The 24,445-nt window shown below is 40.6% G+C and overlaps 1 protein-coding gene across 27 annotated transcripts in view; it reads right to left on the bottom strand.

Annotated features, from left to right (window-relative positions):
• Positions 1–4,833: 4,833 nt before the first annotated feature.
• Positions 4,834–24,445, bottom strand: part of kif21a (kinesin family member 21A) — an 83,753-nt gene continuing 64,141 nt past the window's right edge. For 12 of the 27 annotated variants that reach the window (XM_009298203.5, XM_021470754.3, XM_005163186.6 and 9 more), the window contains 7 exons: positions 21,208–21,353; positions 15,329–15,503; positions 14,964–15,128; positions 14,774–14,891; positions 12,956–13,126; positions 11,461–11,660; positions 4,834–8,295 (listed from right to left, as the gene is read on the bottom strand). In XM_009298203.5, the coding sequence (XP_009296478.1) occupies positions 8,205–8,295; positions 11,461–11,660; positions 12,956–13,126; positions 14,774–14,891; positions 14,964–15,128; positions 15,329–15,503; positions 21,208–21,353 (1,066 nt within the window). In that variant the 3' untranslated portion in view covers positions 4,834–8,204. Of the gene's footprint in view, positions 8,296–11,460; positions 11,750–12,289; positions 13,127–14,773; positions 14,892–14,963; positions 15,129–15,328; positions 15,504–21,207; positions 21,354–24,445 lie in introns of those variants that run through there. The other 15 variants (XM_005163185.6, XM_073943409.1, XM_073943402.1 and 12 more) reach the window with 3 other exon arrangements.

Raw genomic sequence — 24,445 nt, 5'->3', positions numbered from 1 at the left:
GAGCGCAGTGTCCGCGACACCTCCCTCCCTCAGCACCCGTGCGTCCTCAGTTATATCCGCGCATAGAGCGCCGGAAAAGAGGTCCACGACACCTCACTTCATTTTAATAACCGGTCACTTTCGTTTTCACATTGGGGTTGAGGGCGGCGTGATCGTCCTCTGCCTAGAGCAGCAGTTCAGCTTGCTCCGACCCTGCTAGTTGCTAGTATTGCGTTAGCTAATAAGAATTAAGTATGGCTGCTAGTATTGTGTTAGCTAATAAGAATAAAGTATGGCTGCTAGCATTGCTAGTTGCTAGTATTGCGTTAGCTAATAAGAATTAAGAATGGCTGCTAATTGTTACTTGCTAGTATTGCGTTAGCTAAAAAGAATTAATTATGGCTGCTATTGTTGCTGGTATTGCGTTAGCTAATCAAGTATGGCTGCTATTGTTGCTAGTATTGCATTAGCTAATAAAAAATAAGAATGGCTGCTAGTATTGCTAGTATTTGGTTGCTATGCAGTTGCTAGTATGTATTATTGTGTTGATAGAATATCTCAGATAGTTTGGTGTTTTACTAGAGCTCTGCGTGGTTGGTTGCTAAGGTGTTATGTGGTTGCTAAGGTACTCTGTTTGTTGCTTTGGGTGCTGTTTTAGGTATTGCTATGGAGTTACCAGTGAGTGATATACTGTTATATGCTCATACTGATTTACTGTTTTATGGAATCGATGTACCCTCTGCATCAGAAGAGGCTTCTATAAAAATAAATATTGAGAACTCGTAACAACAATAAAGTTTTTACAGTAGCGTATCCTTTAAACTATGAAGCCTGTACTGGAAATGAAAATTTAAACACATACCTAGGCAGTCTCTTCAATAATACAGTAGGAGATGAACAAACTTTTGTGTAATCCTAATAAAATATATAATAAATTCTGTTTTGCAGAGGAGCACGTCAGGCTGCGCGGTCCTGCTGACACGCTGTGGCATTTCATGTCAACTCCTTTATGCTTTACACATTAATAATTAACACGTTCCATTGAGAAATGACAATGAGATGTCTGCTTGTGTCCGCGTTTTGACATCCGCGGCCGCACATAAAGAAAGTTTCCCTTTTAAAAGAGAATATTTGTCAGAGTCAGCTAGAGATGATAAATATTTCACGGTGGTTTCTGTGCTTGTATTAAGTGCCTCGTGTCACAGAGCAGGAAGCCGCGGCGATTATGATGCAGTTATTTGTGTCGGCATCGAGAGTCCAGGTGTGAGACTTCATCAAATTCAGCGAAGTGAAGGACAGACTGATGGATCACACACATTAAAACTTCCAGATGACAAAAGAACTTGTCAAACTACAGAATGGAAAACTCACCGAGCCACGCTTTACCTCACCTAATACCTGCAAAACACACACCTGAAGCAGATACAGTGATTGTTAGAGAAATGAGCATGAATTACAGTCAGCTGTGATGATGATGATGATGATGCGGAGCTTACAGTCATTGTGGTGCTGCGCTCTTGTGGCCTGTGTTAGTGGTGCTTTATTTAAAGAGACAGTAATATATATATATATATATATATATATATATATATATATATATATATATATATATATATATATATATATATATATATATATATAAAAATACACATTCACCGGCCACTTTATTAGGTACACCTTACTATTACCAGGCTGGACCCATTTTTACCTTCAGAACTTCCTTAATCCTTCATGGCATAGATTCAGCAAGGTACTGGAAATATTCCTCAGAGATTTTGCTCCATATTGACATGATAGCAACACGCAGTTGCTGCAGATTTGTAGGCTGCACATCCATGCCGGCAGCTAGCTCCCTGCAACTCTCACATGGTCGCCCACTGAAGCCAAGCAGGGCTGCGCCCGCTCAGTAGCTGGATGGGAGACCACATGGGAGAGCTAGGTTGCTGCCTGAAGTGGTGTTGGTGAAGACTTGCATTGAAATCACGCTAAAACATTGATGTATGAAAACACTGTGTGCGCAGAATGCCACGCATATTCTCTTTGTACATCTGAATGACCATGAAACTGAGCGCAACACGCACGAGCGCTTAACCCCTCCCTGCCTTCTCACTCGTATGAATATGCTAATGACTCTACTTTGGCAAAACCAAATGAAGAAGCAATGGCAAAAGCAAGCAAAAAGAGAAACTTTGAACAGAATGGGAGTTGAAGATGCGCCTATTGGAGGTAGACCGGAGAAAAGCGGTGTTAATTGCAAGTTTGTCCTCTGGAATTAATAGCAAAAGAAAAAAATGAGAATGGGAGAGTTTAGCTGATGCGGTAATGCAGTTGGAATGAGCTAATAGAGTAATAGTCAAGCAGACTTTAGCAGCGCGAGTAGCGTAGCTCATAAAGCACAGGGCAACATGATTTGACACTATTATTCCTGAACCCGGTTCAAATCCAGCGTCTGATTATCTTATTTTTCTTTTTTCTTCATTACATATCAGATTTTGCCTACTCTTCATCACGAGGAAGACAAGTAGGAATCATTAATAAGTGTGTGTGTGTTATGTGAAGCACATTTGAGCATCACATATTATTTGCACATTTATTGAATGGAAATGTTTCAGATTCACTTATGCATATTCGTCTTCAGATGGCGCCTTTATGCAGTGTGTGTGCAGTCGATCGCTCTGATTACATTGGGAAAACCGGCGACCGCTGCAAATTCCGCTTTAATGTTTGGCTGGTCAACTGTATGATATGGAAAGCTTATATACCTGCTAGACATCCAGATGATCCCGTCCCATACAGCTTCCATTGCACGGCTCAAAGACACTTTGTAGTGTGCAATTTAACAGAACTGCCTTTAGAAGTCGCCAATAGAAATAAAACAAACACGCACAAGAAATGCACAGACGCCAGGCATGAAGTTGCCGTGGACCAACGCACATTTTCACGTTCATTTCATCGTTAGTAAATCCAAACGTGAGCTAGAAACCTGGTCAGCAACAATACTCAGGTAGGCTGTGGCGTTGATGCTCAATTGGCACTAATGGACCCAAAGTGTGCCAAGAAAATCTCCCCCACACCATTACACCACCACCACCAGCCTGAACCGCTGATACAAGGCAGGATGGATCCATGCTTTCATGTTGTTGAGGCCAAATTTTGACCCGAGTATCCGAATGTGTCAGCAGAAATGGAGACTCAGAGCAGCAACGTTTCTCCAATCTTCTATTGTCCAGTTTTGGTGAGCCTGTGTGAATTGTAGCCTCAGTTTCCTGTTCTTAGCTGACAGGAGTGATGCAGAGCGGAGTTAGCCACGATGACGGGGTTCAAGTACGGCGAAGATTGGTTCCAAAAAGTAACCCAAAAATTTTTAATAAATTAACAAGTAAATAACAGGGTGAGAATGTGGTAAAATTAGAAAATGTAGTAAAAATCAGGCAACTGAGAGGGCTTTTCTTTTTCTAGATTGCTTTTGAAAACACTATTGATTGGGTTTGGGGAAGGGGGTGGGCGGGTCAATCTGTGTTTTTAGAAAACACTGTCGGTTGGGTTTAGGAAGGGGGTCATCGGGTCAATCATTGCTATTCAAAACAATATCGGTTGGGTTTAGGGAAGGAGGTGGGCGGGTCAATCTGTGTTTTTAGAAAACACTGTCGGTTGGGTTTAGGAAGGGGCTGGGCGGGTCAATCGTTGCTATTCAAAACACTGTCAGTTGGGATTAGGGAAGGGGTGGGCGGGTCAATCTGTGTTTTTAGAAAACACTGTCGGTTGGGTTTGGGGAAGGGGGTGGGCGGGTCAATCGTTGCTATTTAAAACACTGTGGGTTGGGTTTAGGGAAGGGGATGGGTGGGTCAACCTGTGTTTTTAGAAAACACTGTCTGTTGGGTTTAGGAAGGGGGTCATTGGGTCAATCATTGCTATTCAAAACACTATCGGTTGGGTTTAGGGAAGGAGGTGGGCGGGTCAATCTGTGTTTTTAGAAAACACTGTCGGTTGGGTTTAGGAAGGGGGTGGGCGGGTCAATCGTTGCTATTCAAAACACTGTCAGTTGGGATTAGGGAAGGGGTGGGCGGGTCAATCTGTGTTTTTAGAAAACACTGTCGGTTGGGTTTGGGGAAGGGGGTGGGCGGGTCAATCGTTGCTATTCAAAACACTGTCGGTTGGGTTTAGGGAAGGGGTGGGCGGGTCAATCGTTGCTATTCAAAACACTGTGGGTTGGGTTTAGGGAAGGGGTGGGCGGGTCAATCGTTGCTATTCAAAACACTGTGGGTTGGGTTTAGGGAAGGGGTGGGCGGGTCAATCTGTGTTTTTAGAAAACACTGTCGGTTGGGTTTAGGAAGGGGGTGGTCGGGTCAATCGTTCCTATACAAAACACTGTAGGTTGGGTTTAGGGAAGGGGGTGGGCGGGTTAATCTGCGTTTTTAGAAAACACTGTCTGTTGGGTTTAGGAAAGGGTGGAGGGGGGTGTGGGTGGGGGTGTAATCACTCAGACAGTCATTCAGTCAGTCTACAGCAGCTTCTGGTGGATTTACTTGAGAAGAGCAGGCGCGAATGGCACTTGTGAGAGAAATCTGAGATCTCGAAAAGCGTACACAGCGGCCTCTGGTGGATTCTTGAAAACAAACTGCTAAAAAACAAACCTGGGGCGTATTTGCCGCTGTCCAGAAATGTGTATAGGGGTACATTTTCAGAATGAGCCGGGGTTGCAATTTACATAAAACACAAACTCAAAGAGAGCTGTGTGAACCACTTCTGTGCATAACTTTTCAGAGTCGGACAGCTCGCGTCACCCTCCGCTTTCAATATTAATGTAATAATAATCAGCGTTCGCATTTGATGAACACAGCTGCACTTCCAGAGTGGGTTTTTGACAGATGACGTTTAATTCAGTTGACATCTGACATTCAAATCACTATCGGCTAACATTGTGTTGACAACTAAAGCTCAGAGTCAGTCAGAAATACAGAAGGCCGGAGCGTGGCCGGAAAACTAAGAGCTTTGAACAACTGCTTACAAAAGCTTTCCAGGCCGACTTCATATGTTTATTTCATCGAGCGCAAAACCGCCAGACATTCTGACATGTAAACTAGCACATTTAGTGGAGAAAAGCTCTGCTCTACATTGATAAGTGGTTCAGGCACGAGTAAATCTCCGCTCACGACTGAGTACGGTGTGTGAATATCAATATACATATATATATACAGTACAGTATCTAGTGCATTAATGTGAACACTACCCAGAGCCAACAGGTGCAGACACAAGGAGACTTGAGCAGAAAAGTGTTAATGGACTGACAACAACACAGAACGAGTGAGGAGAGCCATACGCCAGTTTCTATATTGTTATGGTCTACACTGATATAATATATACTGTGTGTGATGTGAAAATGGCTTCATAATTTGGTCACCATGTGATTAATGAAATTGATTAGGCAAAACACAGCGCTTGTTTAAGGTCGTGGTGATTCCAGTCAGGCGAGAAGAAAGACAATCAACACCACAGAAATATCCATAATAAGCAGTCATATCTTTAGGAAAGGAAAGCCAAATCTTAAGTCATTTGCATTGTTAACCTATTTGAAATGCAACTGTTTGATTATGCATTACATTTACATTATTATAAACGCCACTAGAGCCGTGTCGAAAACTCATCTGAGAAATTGATTCTGCATCCCTGTTCTCTCTTGAATCGATTGTTTATCGGTTCTGTAGTTTTTAACAGCAGATGGCGCTGTAAGCTAGTTTTAAACAGCGCATGACGCTCTAGGCTAGTTTTTAACAGCAGACGCCAAGTAGGTATTGCTGCATCCTGGAGACCTGCAAGTGGGAGGAATTACACCGCAAGTAGGTTGGGTGACCTCCAAGTGGGAGGGACTCAAACCGCAAGTAGGTTGAGTTTATCAGGTTACTGTGAGGTTGGGTTTAGGGTTAGGTGTACAAATTCATAAAGCACAATATTCAAGTCTAAATACAACTAAATAAGGTTTGCCCAGCCCACTTGGAGCTCCAAGACCCACCCGTTTATACCCTTCTCGCAGACACTGCTCTAGGCTAATTTTAAAGCGCTGTCTACTGTTAAAAACTAGCCTAGAGCATGATCCGCTGCTAAACCTAGCCTAGATCGCTGTCTGCTGTTATAAACTAGCCTAGAGCGCTGTCTGTGTTAAACCTAGCCTAGAGCACCATTTGCTGTTAAAAACTAGCCTAGAGCGGCATCTGCTGTTATAAACTAGCCTAGAGCGCTGTCTGCTGTTAAAACTAGCCTAGAGGGCCATCTGCTGTCATAAACTAGTCTAGAGCGCCATCTGCTGTCATAAACTAGCCTAGAGCGCCATCTGCTGTTATAAACTATCCTAGAGTGCCATCTGCTGTTAAAAAACAAGCCTAGAGCGCCATTTGCTGTTAGAAACTAGTCTAGAGCAGTGTCTGCTGTTATAAACTAGTCTAGAGCGCCATCTGCTGTTATAAACTAGCCTAGAGCGCCATCTGCTGTTAGAAACTAGCCTAGAGCGCCGTCTGCTGTTAAAAACTAGCCTAGAGCGCCATCTGCTGTTAAAAAACTAGCTTAGAGCGCCTTGTGCTGTTAGAAACTAGTCTAGAGCATCATCTGCTGTTAGAAACTAGCCTAGAGCGTCATCTGCTGTTTTAAACTAGTCTAGAGCGCTGTGTGCTGTTAAAACTAGCCTAGAGCGCCGTCTGCTGTTATAAACTAATCTAGAGCGCCATCTGCTGTTATAAACTAGCCTAGAGCGCCGTCTGCTGTTATAAACTAGTCTAGAGCACCGTCTGCTGTTATAAGCTAGTCTAGAGCGCTGTGTGCTGTTAAAACTAGCCTAGAGCGCCGTCTGCTGTTATAAACTAGTCTAGAGCGCTGTGTGCTGTTAAAACTAGCCTAGAGCGCCGTCTGCTGTTATAAACTAGTCTAGAGCGCCGTCTGCTGTTATAAGCTAGTCTAGAGCGCTGTGTGCTGTTAAAACTAGCCTAGAGCGCCGTCTGCTGTTATAAACTAGTCTAGAGCGCTGTGTGCTGTTAAAACTAGCCTAGAGCGCCGTCTGCTGTTATAAACTAGCCTAGAGCGCCGTCTGCTGTTATAAACTAGCCTTGAGCGCCGTCTGCAGTTATAAACTAGCCTAGAGCGCCGTCTGCTGTTATAAACTAGTCTAGAGCGTTGTGTGCTGTTAAAACTAGCCTAGAGCGCCGTCTGCTGTTATAAACTAGTCTAGAGCGCCATCTGCTGTTATAAACTAGTCTAGAGCGCCATCTGCTGTTATAAACTAGCCTAGAGCGCCGTCTGCTGTTATAAACTAGCCTCGAGCGGCGTCTGCAGTTATAAACTAGCCTAGAGCGCCGTCTGCTGTTATAAACTAGTCTAGAGCACCATCTGCTGTTTAAACTAGCCTAGAGCGCTGTCTGCTGGTAAAATACCTAAAGCGCCGTCTGCTGTTAAACTAGCCTAGAGCGCCATCTGCTGTTAAACTAGCCTGGAGAGCCGTCTGCTGTCAAAATAGCCAATAGCGTCATCTGCTGTTAAACTATCCTAGAGCGGCGTCAACATTTCAAGCTCAGAAGCGATTTCTGGACTGATTTTTCTGCACAGCTATAAATGCTATATTTATATTATGTATGAATTCTAGTTTATATATTTCTTCATTCAGTATTATTACAGGCAGCAACTAATAACAAGTTCTTTTTTATACTGAATGAATATATTCAGTTTTTTCTCATTACAGTAATAAGTGTTGTGGGAAAATGTGCCATGATGTATGTTCACAATGCAAAAAAAGTGCATAAATTAGCCTTGTTATGTTTATGCTAATCATTTCACCCTTCATTATCGATTTCCTCTTTAGAGCTGAACAAATGAGCTGTGTTGTGTTTATGTGAGATTCCCTCAGACTCCTCCACAAGCGTCACTCCAGAATGTCCTCAAGAACCGGAAAACTGAAGCCCGCTACAGAAGATCCGGTTCCTCAAACTCCACGTCAGCAGGTCTGTTTTCAGCGCCATCTTCATGATTGTTAGAATTAACCCTGCTGCTGGGTTATTTTAAGCACAAAGAGCTTTTTTTTTTGAACGTGTGACGTTGACTGTGCCTAATTGTGGGGCATCACTATCGAAGCAGTGAACTCCAGAGGAGCCGTGGTGAGCAGATTTGATTGGTTATCCAGGATTTCCTGGAGGGTCAAAGTGCAAATGTCTTTGGCAGCTGGGTTACTGTAGTAAAACAGTGCATCAGTTACTGACGCCCTCCTCCATGGTGTCACCCACATCTGCAGATCCATCCAGACTTCCTCTCGCACGCCAGATCTTCACCGTCCGGTCACTGCAGGGTGAAGAATAGACCATAATCATTATAGAGAAGAGATCATTGAGATTCCATTAAACCTTCTGATTTAAACTCATCGTAACACTAGAAATGAACTCGCAATTCTGCCATTGTTTACTTGTTCCAAACCTGTTTGACTTTCTTTCATCTGTTGAACATAAAAAGAAGATGCTTTGAAGAATGCTGGAATCCTGCAGCCATTGACTTCCATTAGTTTGTCCTACTAGTGTAGTCAATGGTTTTCAGCTTTCCTCAGTATATTCTTATTTGTGTTCGACAGAAGAAAGAAACTCTTAAAGGAACTCACATGAGGGAGAGTAAACAGAGTCAATTTTAATGTTTTGGGTGAACTGCCCCTTTAATAGATCCTAACTGGATGACAAATTACAGATGAAGTCAGAATTTATAGCCTCCTGTATAGTTTATTCCCCAATTTCAAATATTCCTCTCAACACATTTCTATTTATAATAGTTTTATTAACTCTTTTCTTATAACTGATTTATTTTATCTTTGGCATGATGACAGTAAATAATATTAGACTAGATATTCTTCAAGACACTTCTATACAGCTTAAAGTGACATTTAAAGGCTTCACTAGGGTAATTAGGGTAAAGTTAGGGTAATTAGGCAAGTCATTGTATAACAGTGATTTGTTCAGGAGACGATCCAAAACAAAAATATCATGATTATAACCAGGGCTTGACATAATTTTTTTAAACATTACTAGCCACTCGTCTTTTTTACTAGCCACACTTTTGTTGTTAGGAAAAATATATTTTATATGAATAAATGTGACTTTGAGATGCTAATAATACTTGATTTAGATGTTATGTAATGTCCACATGCCTCCTCATTCATTTCACTGTTTGTGTGTGTTGTGTATGAGCTTGCTCAATGTGCATGAGCAAATGGGTTGTGTTGCAATAAGTGCAACTAGTTTTTATTTCACACGACTTTTCAGGGCTCAAAATTAAGGATTTACCAAATTTATCTTTGACCACACCAAAAATAAATAATAATAATTTAAATCTGTCATAAAAAGCTAAACATACCTGTATACATGCACTTTTTATTCCAACAAAACTTTCCTTTATAAAAATGTGACATTTAAAAAATGATGATTGTCATGTCTCTAAAATATGCACAGTAATCTGTCCTGGCTAAAGCTCCCATATCACCACTTAACTACACATAAACAAGGAGTCAAATTCATTTAAAGCAATGTTATTATAAAAAAATGATCATTAAACCATATTAACGAAAATAACTGTACGCAAAAGAAACATACCATGAGTGATGATGAAAGGATGATCACGTGTACACAGTTAATGTTTGGCCTGTTAATAAATCCATTCAAAGAATAATTAAAGTGAAAGCAGTGACTGCAATATATATATTATTTTAATTATATTATATTATATTATATTATATTATATTATATTATATTAATTATAAGTTGAAGTCAGAATTCTTCGCCCCCCTTTAAATTCTTTTTTCTTTTTTTAATTGTTACCAAAAGATGTTGATTCAGGAAATTTTCACAGCATGTCTGATAATATTTTTTATTCTGGAGAAAGTCTTATTTGTTTTATTTCGATAGAATAAAAGCAGTTTTTTTTTTTAAATTTAGGCACAATATTTTTAGCCCCTTTAAGCTATTTTTTCCTGATCTACAGAACAAACCATCGATATACAATGACTTGCCTAATTACCCAAACCTGCCTAGTTAACCTAATTACCCTAGTGAAGCCTTTAAATGTCACTTTAAGCTGTATAGAAGTGTCTTGAAGAAATTCACGCTAAAACTCCCACTTGTGAGTTCCTGTAATCATCAATCATCTAAAACGAGCACTTGTACTTTACCCGGACTGGAAGCAGATTCCTTTACTTTTTAAAGACAGTCTGGCTGTATTTCCAGCCCGTTGCTTTTGTTCTTTATTCAAACAAGTCCTGATACATCCGGGTTCACGGCACATGCGTGCTGTCCTTATTCCGGGATAAATTTGGACCGTGACAACAAAGAACGGCGCTGCGCATGCGCTGAACGTTGGGGCAAGGTTCGGGTTTGTTGCGTGTTTGCGCCATCTAGTGCTTACATAAGCGTGTTTGTGTTGCATTACACGTTTAGTTTATTGTAAGTTAAAAATAATTGTAAAAGAGCCTGGTTAACTCCCTTTAAATACACTATTAATATTAAAATTTGGGAAATTCGTTTTAAAATACAAAAAACAATTTTCCCTAGTAAAATCGTGATTATCAAAGTACATTGAAAAGGAGGATATCTGTGGTTTCTGCAATGCAGATAAGCCTTTGTCGTTTATTTTTTCAATGTAGCATTGTAAACAATTTTTGGAAGAATCTAGCCAAATATATTTTTAAAATGACAAAACTTAGTTATTATTTTACATTAAACATACTGGTAAAACTTCATTTTGATGGTCCATTTAAGTTTAAGTAGACTGTCTGCTTAATATCTGTTGATGTTAATATTAAAAGTATCTAATATTATGTGCTGTCATCATGGCAAAGATAAAATGAATCAGTTATTAGAGATGAGTTATTAAAACTATTATGATTAGAAATGTGCTGAAGAAATCTGCTCTCCGTTAAACAGAAAATGGGGGAAAAAATAAACAGAGGGGCGAATAATTCTGACTACAACTTTATATATATATATATATATATATATATATATATATATATATATATATATATATATTGTTTTTTTTATTATTATTATTTTTAAATCTGGAGCTCTTGACAGCAGCAGGACTGTGGGTGCATGATCCTCGCTTTCGGTCCAGTCTATTTCAAAAAGAATCGATCGTACCAGTTGCGTTTCCTCTCATATTCACATGCTTGCGCAAACCCAGTTATTTTTGTCAGTTGCGCTGCTTCCTGATTCTAGATCACATTTGCATGAATATTGGACACTCTTTATTATTAAACTCTGCTTTTAAGAAAACTACAATTTAAAACTTATTTTCAGCCAGCCAAAGTGGCTAGTGAGAGTATCTGTCTAACCTGAGTATCTGTCTAGCCACAGCTGAAATCAGTTGTCGGGTTGGCAGGTGTTAATGTCAAGCCCTGATTACAATTATGACCAAAATAATCGTGATTATAAATTTTCCATTATCGAGCAGGGCTAGAGCGTATCTCACTCGGCAGCGGTGAACAGATGCGTGCTGTTGGTGGAGATGCTGTTGATGGGACTCTCGTGTCCTCTGATCTCCCCCAGGGGGCTCAGTGTGTCGGTGTGCCAGAGTTTCAGGACTCCTGCTCGACAGCCGCTCAGCAGGATCGCAGACGCCGGGACCACTCCCAGAGCACACACCCAATCCCGGTGAGCATTCGGGACCTGCTGGAGGACAACACACACGCACATTTGATTATCTTATTTGTAATGACTAATACTAGAGCGGACAGTGGTTCAGTTGTTAGCACTGTTGCCTCACAGCAAGAAGGTTGCTGGTTCGAGTCCTGGCTGGGTCAGTTGGCGTTTCTGTGTGGAGTTTGCATGTTCTCCCCGTGTTGGCGTGGGTTTCCTCCGGGTGCTCCGGTTTCCCCCACAGTCCAAACACATGCGCTACTGTATAGGGAAATTAGAGAAACTAAATTGGTCGTAGTGTATGAGTGTGTGTGTAAAAGTAAGAGTGTATTAGTGTTTTCCAGTACTGGGTTGCAGCTGGAAGGGCTCCGCTGTGTAAAACATATGCTAGAATAGTTGGTGGTTCATTCCGCAGTGGTGAACCCTGATATATAAGGGACTAAGCCAAAGGAAAATAAATGCAACCTAGTACTGGGAAACACCCATACACTCTCACATTCACATACACACACTCATACACTACGGCCAATTTAGTTTCTCCAATATAGCGCATGTGTTTGGACTGTGGGGGAACAGAACATGCAAACTCCACACAGAAATGCCAACTGACCCAGCTGAGACTCAAACCGGTGACCTTCTTGCTGTGAGGCAACAGTGCTAACCACTCAGCCAGTTATTTTTCAAGATACTAGTATTCAGCTTAAATAATACTAGAGCACAGACCCAGTCACGACGAGCCTTCGGGATCTGCTGGAGGACAACACACACACACACACACCAGAAAACCTGGACAAACATGATTGATGCACTTCCTGATGAGCTAATTAGCCTGTTCCTTATCCGCGCGGATTAATCAACTGATTGGCTAATTGTCCTTGTGGAAGCTGCAACACTTGCATTATAATGTTGTGTTAAAGATATATTTGGACACACCACTCACACTTTAGGATTGATGTAAATCAAAAACAACAAAAACTCTCCCTGTACACTATGTAGTGCACTATATCGAGTGTCATGGCTTCATTTGCTACTTTCATTACTAGATGGTGATTACTTTTTGACAGTAATTTACTGGAATATATACAGTAGTCAACACTTGATAAGTGAATCAAAACCTTTCATCAATGTTGTCCTCATTTGTACGTGTCATCAGAGGGGGAAAGCCCCGCCCACTAGTGACCATCTCTCCCTCATTAGCATATGACATTAGTCATGTTCTTGAATCTGCCACTATGCTGACACACAGGCACAGAAGAGGTAGCTCCGCCCTCTTCTGAAAAGAGCACAATCTCATTTGAATGTACTGTATATACTGTATATTGTGGTACCTGCAGCAGGTCTTTGCGGGTCAGGTCCCATTTCTTGATGCCGTTGTCTCTGGAGCCGCTGAACAGACAGTCTCCCTGAACCACCAGAGACTCGATGCCATCATAGTGTGGCGGCTCGAAGTTATGAGTGGGGCTGATGCTCCCCATAGCGCCCTCGGTCACATCAAACATCTGCACAAACACAACACGCATCCATTCACACGCCGCAGGACAGGCTCGGCGTCATATTTTGATTTGTATTATTTGCTTGTGTATGTCATGTGAAAGCGCCATTTTGACTTAAAAACCAGCCTAGAGCTCCGACTATTGCTTTAAAAACAAGCCTAGATTGCCTGTAAAAACCTAGCCTCGAGCGCCGCCTGCTGTTAAAAACTAGCCTGGAGCACCATCTGTTATGAACTAGCCTAGAGCGCTGTCTGTTAAAAACTAGCATACAGCAGCATCTGTTATAAACTAGCCTAGAGCGCCGTCTGTTAAAAACTAGCCTAGAGCACCGTCTGCTGTTAAAAACTAGCCTAGAGCGCCGTCTGCTGTTTAAAACTAGCCTAGAGCGCCGTCTGCTGTTAAAAACTAGCCTAGAGCGCCATCTGCTGTTAAAATCTAGCCTATAGCATCATCTGCTGTTAAAAACCAGCCTAGAGCACCATCTGTTATAAACTAGCCTAGAGCGCTGTCTGTTAAAAACTAGCCTACAGCACCATCTGTTATAAACTAGTCTAGAGCGCCGTCTGTTAAAAACTAGCCTAGAGCACCGTCTGCTGTTAAAAACTAGCCTACAGCATCGTCTGCTGTTAAAAACTAGCCTAGAGCACCATCTGTTATAAACTAGCCTAGAGCGCTGTCTGTTAAAAACTAGCCTACAGCACCATCTGTTATAAACTAGCCTAGAGCGCCGACTGTTAAAAACTAGCCTAGAGCACCGTCTGCTGTTAAAAACTAGCCTAGAGCATCGTCTGCTGTTAAAAACTAGCCTAGAGCACCATCTTTTATAAACTAGCCTAGAGCGCCGTCTGTTAAAAACTAGCCTAGAGCGCCTTCTGCTCTTAAAAACTAGCCTAGAGCGCCATCTGCTTTTAAACTAGTCTAGAGAGCTGTCTGCTGTTAAACTAGCCTAGAGCGCCGACTATTGTTTAAAAAAAAAGCCTAGATCGCCTGTGAAAAACTAGCCTAAAGCGCCGTCTGCTGCTAAAAACTAGCCTAGAGCACCATCTGTTATAAACTAGCCTAGAGCGCCGTCTGTTAAAAACTAGCCTAGAGCACCATCTGCTGTTAAAAACTAGCCTAGAGCGCCATCTGCTGTTTAAAACTAGCCTAGAGCATCATCTGCTGTTAAAAACTAGCCTAGAGCGTCGTCTGCTGTTAAAAACTAGTCTAAAACATCTTTTATAAACTAGCCTAGAGCACCTTCTGTTAAAAACTAGACTAGAGTGCCTTCTGCTCTTAAAAACTAGCCAAGAGCGCCATCTGCTTTTAATCTAGTCTAGAGCGCCATCTGCTGTTAAAACTAGCTAAGAGCGTTATCTGTTGTTATAAACTAGCTTAGAGCACCGTCTACTGTTAAACTAGCCTAGAGCACCGTCTGCTGTTAAACTAGCCTAGAGCGCCATCTGCTGTTAAACTAGCCTAGAGCGCAGACTGCTGTTAAACTAGCCAAGAGCAACATCTGCTGTTGAATTACCCTAGAGCTGCATCTGCTGTTAAAACTTAGCCTAGAGCGCTGTCTGCTGTTAAACTAGCCTAGAGCACCGTCTGCTGTTATAAACAAGCCTAGAACGCATCTGGTGTTATAAACTAGCCTCAAAATCAACTCAACCAAACCTTGATGTAGTGATCCTTAGAGCCTGTGATGACCAGATCCTGTCCGTTTCCAGTCTGATCAACAGTCAAGCACATGACTGGACCCAGATGACCCGTTAGTTTTCCTGTACACACAAACCTGTAAAAACACAACGTCAGTCATATGATGTGGCACATGATGTAGAGTGAAGGATTGTGGGTAAAGCCATACCGCCTCAGGTCCCAGACACGGACAGAGTTTCCGGCGGCAGCATAGAGAACGGTGCCGGACGGGTTCAGGTAGATTTGGTTAATCTGATTTTCTCCAGCCGGTATGGTCACGGTGCGATTGGTGCTAGCGGCACACATATCACCAGTGTTCACCAGACCTGACGAGCTAAATGAAAAAACAAAGGAGAAGATTTCAATACCAGAACACAAATTATGGTAACACTTCAGTTTAAGTACCAATTCCCACTATCAACTACTGACTTATTTTCCCCTAATTACACCTTGATGTCTACGGAGGATAAGGGAGCTCTCTGATTTCATCTCAAATATTGCATATCTGATAATCATGAGTTGTTTAGGACGCACGTGAGTGTCCGGATGCATTTGGCAGAGTCTCGGATGTCCCAGACTTTGATGTAGGAGGTGGAGACGGTAAAGACCAGACTAGAGCTGTAGCGCACTGACACTACGTTGTTAGGGTGGCCGCCCAGAGACATGATCTCCTGTCCCGTCACTAAATTCCAAACTTTACAGGTACGATCTGAAAAAAGGAAAAACCCAGGTTAATATAGTTAACTGAAACCATTCAATGTCTTAGGGTTATATTTATGACCCAGTTCCCGGAGATGAGAGTCAGATGCTTGGTGATTCTATGGGAGCATCTTTAGACTGATCTGAATCTGAGGTATAATTGAAAATAGCCCAGTTTTGATTGGCTATCCCTACTGAAAAAAAAGCTTAAACCAGCCTAGGTTGGGTGGCTGGTTTTAGCTGGTCGACCAGGCTGGTTTTAGAGGGGTTTTGGCCATTTCCAGGCTGGTTTCCAGCCATTTCCAGCCTGGTCTTAGCTGGTCAGGCTGGGAGATGACCAGCTAAAACCAGCTTGACCAGCCTAGCCAGGATGGGAGCCCAGCCAAAACCAGCTATGTCCAGCTTAAACCAGGCTGATCAAGCTGGTTTTAGCTGGATTTAGCTGGTCATTTTCCAGCCTGACCAGCTAAGAACAGGCTGGAAAGCAGCCTGGAAATGGCCAAAACCCCTTTAAAACCAGCCTGGTCGACCAGGCTCCAACTTGCTAAAATCACACCTGCAAGGATGTTTCTAGAAAACCTAGTAAGAGCTTGATTAGCTAGCCCAGGTGTGTCTGATTGGGGTTGGGACTAAACTTTGCAGGACACCGGCCTACAGGACCGAGTTTGGACATGCCTGTTCTAAACGGCTGCCCGTGATAAACTTCATCAACTTCCATTTGTTTGAAGAAAGACTTGATGCACAGATGTATGGCAATACAACGAATCCTGTCATTCCCATCTGAGGGAAGTTTTAAGCCAATCCCTTCAGAGGGAACTTCAATGCTACACCATCCTTGCATATATGAGAACATTAATACCCAGCATGTCATCCGGAATAATAGGGGTTGGAATTAGGATATGATAGTTTCACAACCAGATTCTGCCACTCTGGTCTTGTTTAATTCTTGTTTTGGTCCAGACACTAGTCCTGTCATGTCTTGTATGTTGTGCTCAGCTCGAGCACTCATTTTCTGTCATTGTGTGTCTTTGTATGTGCACCGTCGTGTTGTTTGCTCTCGTCCTGGTGTGTTTGTTGTTTTGTTGGCGGCATGGTGTTTCGTTCTCAGGGCACTAGTCCAGTCCGTTTCGGTTGACGCTGGGATCGGAATATGCATGTCGCATGTGTGATCACGGTAAGGTGTTTTTCATTTATCGTGTACTCGTGTCTTGGGTTCTGTTTATGTTGGTGTTTCCTAAGCATGTGGTCCAGTGTTTACATCGTGGCTGTGCACTTCAGTGTTGTCTCATGTGAACACATGGTTAATGAGCTCTCTCTTTAATGTGAGCACATAGCTTGTGTTGTCTTGTGTCATGTGCTCTCCTGTCTATTGTCTAGTCTTACCCTCTTTGTTAACCCATTATTAGTTAATTCAGTTCACCTGTTTGTTTGTTTGTTAATTATTTCTGCTTATAGTCTCCCCATGTCTGCTGTCCTGTGCCACTTCGTTGTCGTATGTTGCCTCGTCCTATCATGTCTTCCAGTAAGAGCAGAAGTCTCGAGCCAAAAATCTCGATTCCAATGGCTGCGCCTGCTTGTACGTCAAGAATAAGCTCAATAGAATTTAACCAAAGATGCATACTGAAGCTGCGCAGACTCCTGAATGTTAAGAGAAAGCCGCATAATAAAGTCTTCATTTATTCTTTTACTTAACCCATGTACCTAACGAAGCCTGAGACAGTGTATAAAAATAGAAGTGTCCACACTCCTACCCCTGTCTTACAGTGTTGGTGGAGGAAGACAGAGGAACCAAAAGCCACTCTATAACTCATCCCCTCGGGGAGCTCATCTCCTATATTTAATATACTGGAGAGGTCGATAGAGAATGTAGGATACTGCAGGCAATTCAGTCCACTCAGCGTCTCTGTCAGAATTCATAATTAGTCCAGGAAGGATCTCAAAGCTTAGGCTGTTCGGATCTACAAGCCGGAATGAGTCCTTAATGAGATCCTATATTGATTTCCTGCGAACACGGCGCTTCGCTTCTCATCTCCCAGGAGCCGCGCTCATCTTCTGACCCGTCCTCAAAGAAATACAAGCTGGTTTCCAAAGGTGAAGGACCACGACCACAGCTGGGAGATGGAGAAATCAAGCGCTGCCAATTGATGTCTTATACTGCCATGCTTACAGTAATACCAAAGAAGCCAGAGGTCAAGATTGGGGGATTGGAAAGAAATAAAATCTCTTTCTCCGAGATTCCCAAAAGATTCAACCGCTGTTGACCAATGATAACGAATGGGGTATATGCACAGCTAGTGTTTTCCCCGACCGATAAACATCTTATAAAAGGTTAACGTGACTGTTGTCGCTTTCATACGGTCGCTTTTACTGCATCGATGTTGTAATGTGATTAAAGTCTATTAAGACTTTTCTGCTGAATCATCTGCATCTCAATCATCACAAATACTGCAGAAGACCTACTGGAACCCACGTGGAGCCAAGATTCTCACGGAAATCAGTCAAGTTTGGTGAAGGAAAAGTCATGGTTTGGGGTTCATTCAGTATGGGGGTGTGCGAGAGATCTGCAGAGTGGATGGCAACATCAACAGCGTGAGGTACAGGGTATCCGCTGGGTCCTAAACAGTCTTAAATCTCAAAAGCTTAATTTTAGGCCTTAAAAAGTCTTAAATCTACTGACATATTGTGTTGTAGGTCTTAAATATTTTTTTAGCAGCTTTTAAAGGTGCAGTAGGTGATCTGCCAAAATGCTAACCGCTTAGCATATTATCTTTGGACGTCGGGGAGGGACTGTGATTCAAACCATGCCTCCTGAAATTGCGAACACGCGCACCGCGTCACAACAGCAGACAACCCACTAGTTCATGTCTGTCATGACTGGGTATCACAAAAACAAGGGAAAGATCCAAGTGCAGCAAAACACATTTATTGCCAAACAATAAAGATCCCAAAAACATGACAAAGGGACAGGCAAGGTACCAAAATCGACGAAAACATGAAGTGCAAAAAAGAAGCACAAAAGTGAATCAAACACAAACTAAACAGGTATCCAAAACATAGTAATGATACTAAACAAAGTGAACAAACAAACAAACCAAACACGATGAACCAGATCACGAATAAAGCACTACAAACCTAAACAGAACATTGAAAATCCAAAGGCAAACTAAACACAACATAACAGGTCTTATAAAGACAGAACTAATTAGACAATGAGGGACAGCTGGAAACAAGGAGTGATCACATGACTAGGATACAAACACAAAAACCAAAACAAAAACTGGTGCCCTTGAAAACCACCAGAGGGCACTGCAGCAGGTGTGACAATGTCTGTCATCTGCCTGTGAGTGTTTGGCCGGCGACGTGCAGGAACTACATTTATTACTAAGCCAATCTTACATGCTATTTCAGAGCGAATATTCAGAGTAGCATGGTGAACAGTATAGGAAGACTGTCATTGTTCAAAAATGACCCAATGTGAATATTAAAGCAACTTCAGCTCAATACAGCAGGTTATGCATAACAGCGCTATTTACTGATGTTTTGTTGTTAAACTAAATATAAATCTACATCATCGATCCTGTCGAAAGTCCCTTATGAAACTGAAAATAGTCACATCAATCTGTCACCGGGAGATTTCAGTGGCTGAACAACACGTCTGTGCATATATGCAATTCATAACAACACAGTCTAACATAAGCTCAGCCTGACTAAATTAGTTTTAAAACAGAACTTTACCTGTCTAACAGTACTTCAGCTATGGTGTCGTGCTTCCTCCAGCGTGCTAAAGTAACTTCAATATTGATTCAGCATTTTCAAATGTTACAATTCAGCATTTGATTTCACCGCATCTGTGATCGTCTCATGAACGTGCGGCGCTCATGCAGGCGCGAACAGATGCGCAGAAGTCCAAATCTGCATTTGCTGACAGACAGTTTGAGCTGCTTATCGGAATTATGGGAGATGTCGGCCTGACAGTATTTAATTGGATGAACATTTTGTAGTTTTATGCTTTACCCTGAATATTAAAATACATATAAACACATTTAGATCATTTACTCTAATGAGCACTTTGGACTGTGAAGAGACTGTCAACCAGCACAACAACACATGTTTCTGAAGACAATCACCTACTGCACCTTTAATTTTCCTTTGTTTATGTATACCATTCTGGCCATTAACACCCTTACAATCCCCAACAATCCCAATCTCAATAAAACTTTAAACTTTTTATTTAAAAAAAAAAAACATCGCATTACTTTCCTTACAGTAACATTCGTTTAAAAGTACTTCAATTATTTACTGCTGAGCAAACTGATCTGACCTGATGGTTTTTTATTATTAAATTAGTTCTATTGTATTATTTAATGCATTCAATTATAATCATTTTTAGATACGGCACATGAAGCTCTTTTTCAACTGGGATATTCGGGAAAAAAATCCTTCCCTAGTAGCAAAGAATTCTGGGCCAGATTTGGCATAAAGCTAGCACAGCAGGCATTCATCCGGCACTGGCATACAGCATGTGGGCCAAACATGGCCCGGGTTTGGCAGAGGTGGCACCGTCTTTAAGGCGGCACACAAGATTTGGGCCAGATGAAAAACGTAGTATTTGGCCCAGATTAAAAAATTTGACTAGTGGGCCATGTGAGTTTGGCCAGTCTTGACCCACATTTAAAATACACTAAAATCATTTTTGAGTAAAGAAAAAAAATTCTACCAATCAGGTCACTTTGAGAAAAAGCGTGCCCATAGTGTGCCTAAAGAGCATCACTCCATGGGTTTATCAATTTCATTGCAATCGTGACACTTCAACCTATCTGGCCCAGTTCAGGCCCAGTTATGAGTTATTAACTTGGCTGAGACTTGGCCCAAATATGGTCCGTGTTTGGCCCTTGTCTGGAAGCCAGATTTGGTCCAGTCATGTACCGTAATTCACTGCGGCATGTGGGCCAAGCAAAACCTGATTGTGTGGGCCAGAGCTGGGCCAGAGAAATTTTGCTATGTGGGTTAGCATTTAGCCCAGAATCTAAAATGTCTCAAAAAGTCGAAAATGTCATTCATATTGGTCTTAAAAAGGTTTTAAAATGTCTTAAATTTAACCGGCAGAAACCCTGGATGTATCAAGACATTTGTGCTGCCCATTACATTACAAACCACAGGAGAGGGACAATTCTCCAGCAGGATAGCGCTCCTCATACTTCAGCCTCCACATCAAAGCTCCTGAAAGCAAAGACGGTCAAGCTGCTCCAGGATTGGCCAGCCCAGTCACCAGATATGAACATTATTGAGTATGTTTGAGGTAAGATGAAGGAGGAGGCATTGAAGATGAACACAAATAATCTTGATGAATTCCGGGAGTCCTGCAAGAAGGCTTTCTTAGACCTTACTGACCTAATGAAATCATTAATAATCAAGACATGATCAGATTTTATTGTGCTCAAATGAGCAAAATCTAGAGGCCTTCGCCTTTCATATAAGACACTTCTGATATCAAATGATCAACTAAAAGTCAAGCTATTATTTGCTGTTCCTGAAACTTGGATAGGCCACAAGACTTTTGTCTGCTAGTGTATATCTTCAAGCAGAAATCTAAGCACTTTTCAAACCTTGAACACTTACAACTTCTATTGCTTTTGTAATGATTTCCAGCACTGTATGAACCCTGTAAAATAATATCTGATTATGCTAAATAAAATAGCAAAGCCTCTTCTGACCTTTAGATCCGGTGAACATGAGGTCGTCTGTAGATTCGACACACAGAACGGCTTTACTGTGACCCTCGGCCACATGAACACACTGCAGTGTCCCGCCGCCACCACCGCGAGCGCTCTTCCACACCGGAACAGGGTTGATGATGCCTCTGACACACAGCACACAGCCAACAGTCAGTGCATAGCGACAGCACAGCCGGTGTATAGAGGATTCAGCTCTGCATTGGTGCAATTACAGTGCCATAAAGACCTAACATACAGTTGAAGACAGAATTATTAGCCCCCCTGTATATTCTGCTTAACAGAAATATTTTATTAGTTTTAGTAAGAAAATTTCTAATAACTGATTTATTTTCTCTTTGTCATGATGACAGTGAATCATATTAGACTGGATATTGTTCAAGACACTAGTGTTCAGCTTAAAGTGACATTTAAAGGCTTCACTAGGGTAATCAGGGTAAAGTTAGGGTAATTAGGCAAGTCATTGTATAACAGTGGTTTGTTCTTAAGACAATCAAAAACAAATATAGCTTAAGGGGACTAATAATATTGACCTTAAAATGGGTTTAAAACAATTAAAACTGCTTTTATTCTAGCCGAAATTAAACAAATAAGACTTATACTATCAGAAGCACAAATACTACCAGACATACTGTGAAAACTGTTCAACATCATTTGGGAAATATTTAAAAAAGTAAAACAAATTCACAAGAGGGCGAATAATTTTGACTTCAACTGTGCATACATTGTTAATTAATAATTATATTAAAATAATAACTTAAACAAAACTTCTACACATATGTATGCAGTTGTTACGGCTTATTGTATTTTTAGTTGTTTAAGTGAATCTACAGTAGTTAAACTAAATGAAAAGGAAAAATATGTCTGTCCAACCATCCATCCATCAATTTATCAATCTATCCATTTATCAATCTATCATCAATTTATTCATCCATCAATTTATCCATCTATCCATCCATCCATCATCAATACATTTATCCATCCATCCATCCATCCACCTATCCATTTTTCCATCTATCCATCAATTTATCCATCCATCATTTATCTATCCATCCATTTATCCATTTATCTATCAAATTTTCTATCCATCCATTTATCTATCCATCTATTTTCCATCCATCCATCCATTTATCCATCTATTCATTTATCTATCCATCCATCCATCCATCCACCCATCCATCATTTTATCCATCCATCCATCCATTTATTTATCCATCCATCAATTTATCCATCCATCCATCCATCCATCCATCCATCCATCCATCCATCCATCCATCCATCCATCCATTCATTTATCCATCCATCCATTTATCCACCCATCCATCAATTTATCCATCCATCCATCCATCCATCATTTTATCCATCCATCCATCCATTTTACTATCTTTCCATCCATTTATCCATCCATCCATTTATCCAACCATCTATTTATTCATCCATCCATCCATCCATCCATCAATTTATCCATCCATTCATCTATCCATCCCTCCATCAGTTTATCCATCCATCCATTTATCCACCCATCCATCAATTTATCCATCCAACCATCAATTTATCCATCCATCCATTTTTTTCCATCTATCTATCTATCTATCTATCTATCTATCTATCTATCTATCTATCTATCTATCTATCTATCTATCTATCTATCTATCTATCTATCTATCTATCTATCTATCTATCTATCTATCTATCTATCTATCTATCTATCTATCTATCCATCATTTTATCCATCCATTTATCCATCCATTTATCCATCCATTTATCCATCCATCCACCTATCTATCTATCTATCTATCTATCTATCTATCTATCTATCTATCTATCTATCTATCTATCTATCTATCTATCTATCTATCTATCTATCTATCTATCTATCTATCTATCTATCTATCTATCCATCTATCTATCTATCTATCTATCTATCTATCTATCTATCTATCTATCTATCTATCTATCTATCTATCCATCATTTTATCCATCCATTTATCCATCCATTTATCCATCCATCCATCCATCCACCTATCGATCTATCTATCTATCTATCTATCTATCTATCTATCTATCTATCTATCTATCTATCTATCTATCTATCTATCTATCTATCTATGTATCTATCTATCTATCTATCTATCTATCTATCTATCCATCATTTTATCCATCCATTTATCCATCCATTTATCCATCCATCCATCCATCCACCTATCGATCTATCTATCTATCTATCTATCTATCTATCTATCTATCTATCTATCTATCTATCTATCTATCTATCTATCTATCTATCTATCTATCTATCTATCTATCTATCTATCTATCTATCTATCCATCATTTTATCCATCCATTTATCCATCCATTTATCCATCCATCCATCCATCCACCTATCGATCTATCTATCTATCTATCTATCTATCTATCTATCTATCTATCTATCTATCTATCTATCTATCTATCTATCTATCTATCTATCTATCTATCTAGCCATCATTTTATCCATCCATTTATCCATCCATCCATTTATATTTTTCTTACTTTTTTACTAAACTGATTTCATCTTCATTCAATCATAACTGAATACGACAACAGAAAGCATTTTATCAGTATTATTAACTTTTATTTTTGGAGCTTGTTTTCATTTGAGCTCTATTAAAAGTTTTAGCACTTTTATTCATTTCTGTTGTTTATTTTTTCATTATTTGAGATTTTATTTGGTATATGATATTTTATTAAGTTTTAAGATTTGACTTTTTTTGTTTAATTTTGCCATAGTGAACCCAGTTTATTATTTATAATTTTATAAATAACGACTAAAAAAAAAGAATATCATGAAATAAAAGCAAATACTTTTTTATGGCACTGTAGTTCACCCAAAATACTTCATAAAACAAACAATCTCAGGCACGCAAGCCAATGAATGTGGTTCAGATATTCATCCACATGCAAATAACACAAAATAAACAGAAAAGGGAAGTGAAGAGACTTGTGAAATCATTTGTGTGTGAGAAAAGACAAACAAAAAACCCAAATGCTCTCAATCATAGCCACATCCCTGTGTTCTCTAAGACTGTACAAACTGCATATAATATTACAGAATCTGCCATCATCCCCTTATTTTCTGTAGTGTTTAACAAAATGTTTAAATGCTTGAAACACAAACTTAAAAAGATGAACTGAACTTTGAATGCATGCACACCTACCGTACATATTCACACACAGAGA

This window comes from Danio rerio, chromosome 25, assembly GCF_049306965.1.
Source record: "Danio rerio strain Tuebingen ecotype United States chromosome 25, GRCz12tu, whole genome shotgun sequence".
NCBI lineage: Eukaryota > Metazoa > Chordata > Actinopteri > Cypriniformes > Danionidae > Danio > Danio rerio.
The sequence above is the reverse complement of the archived record's forward strand: the minus strand, read 5'-3'. Positions and strand labels throughout refer to the sequence as shown.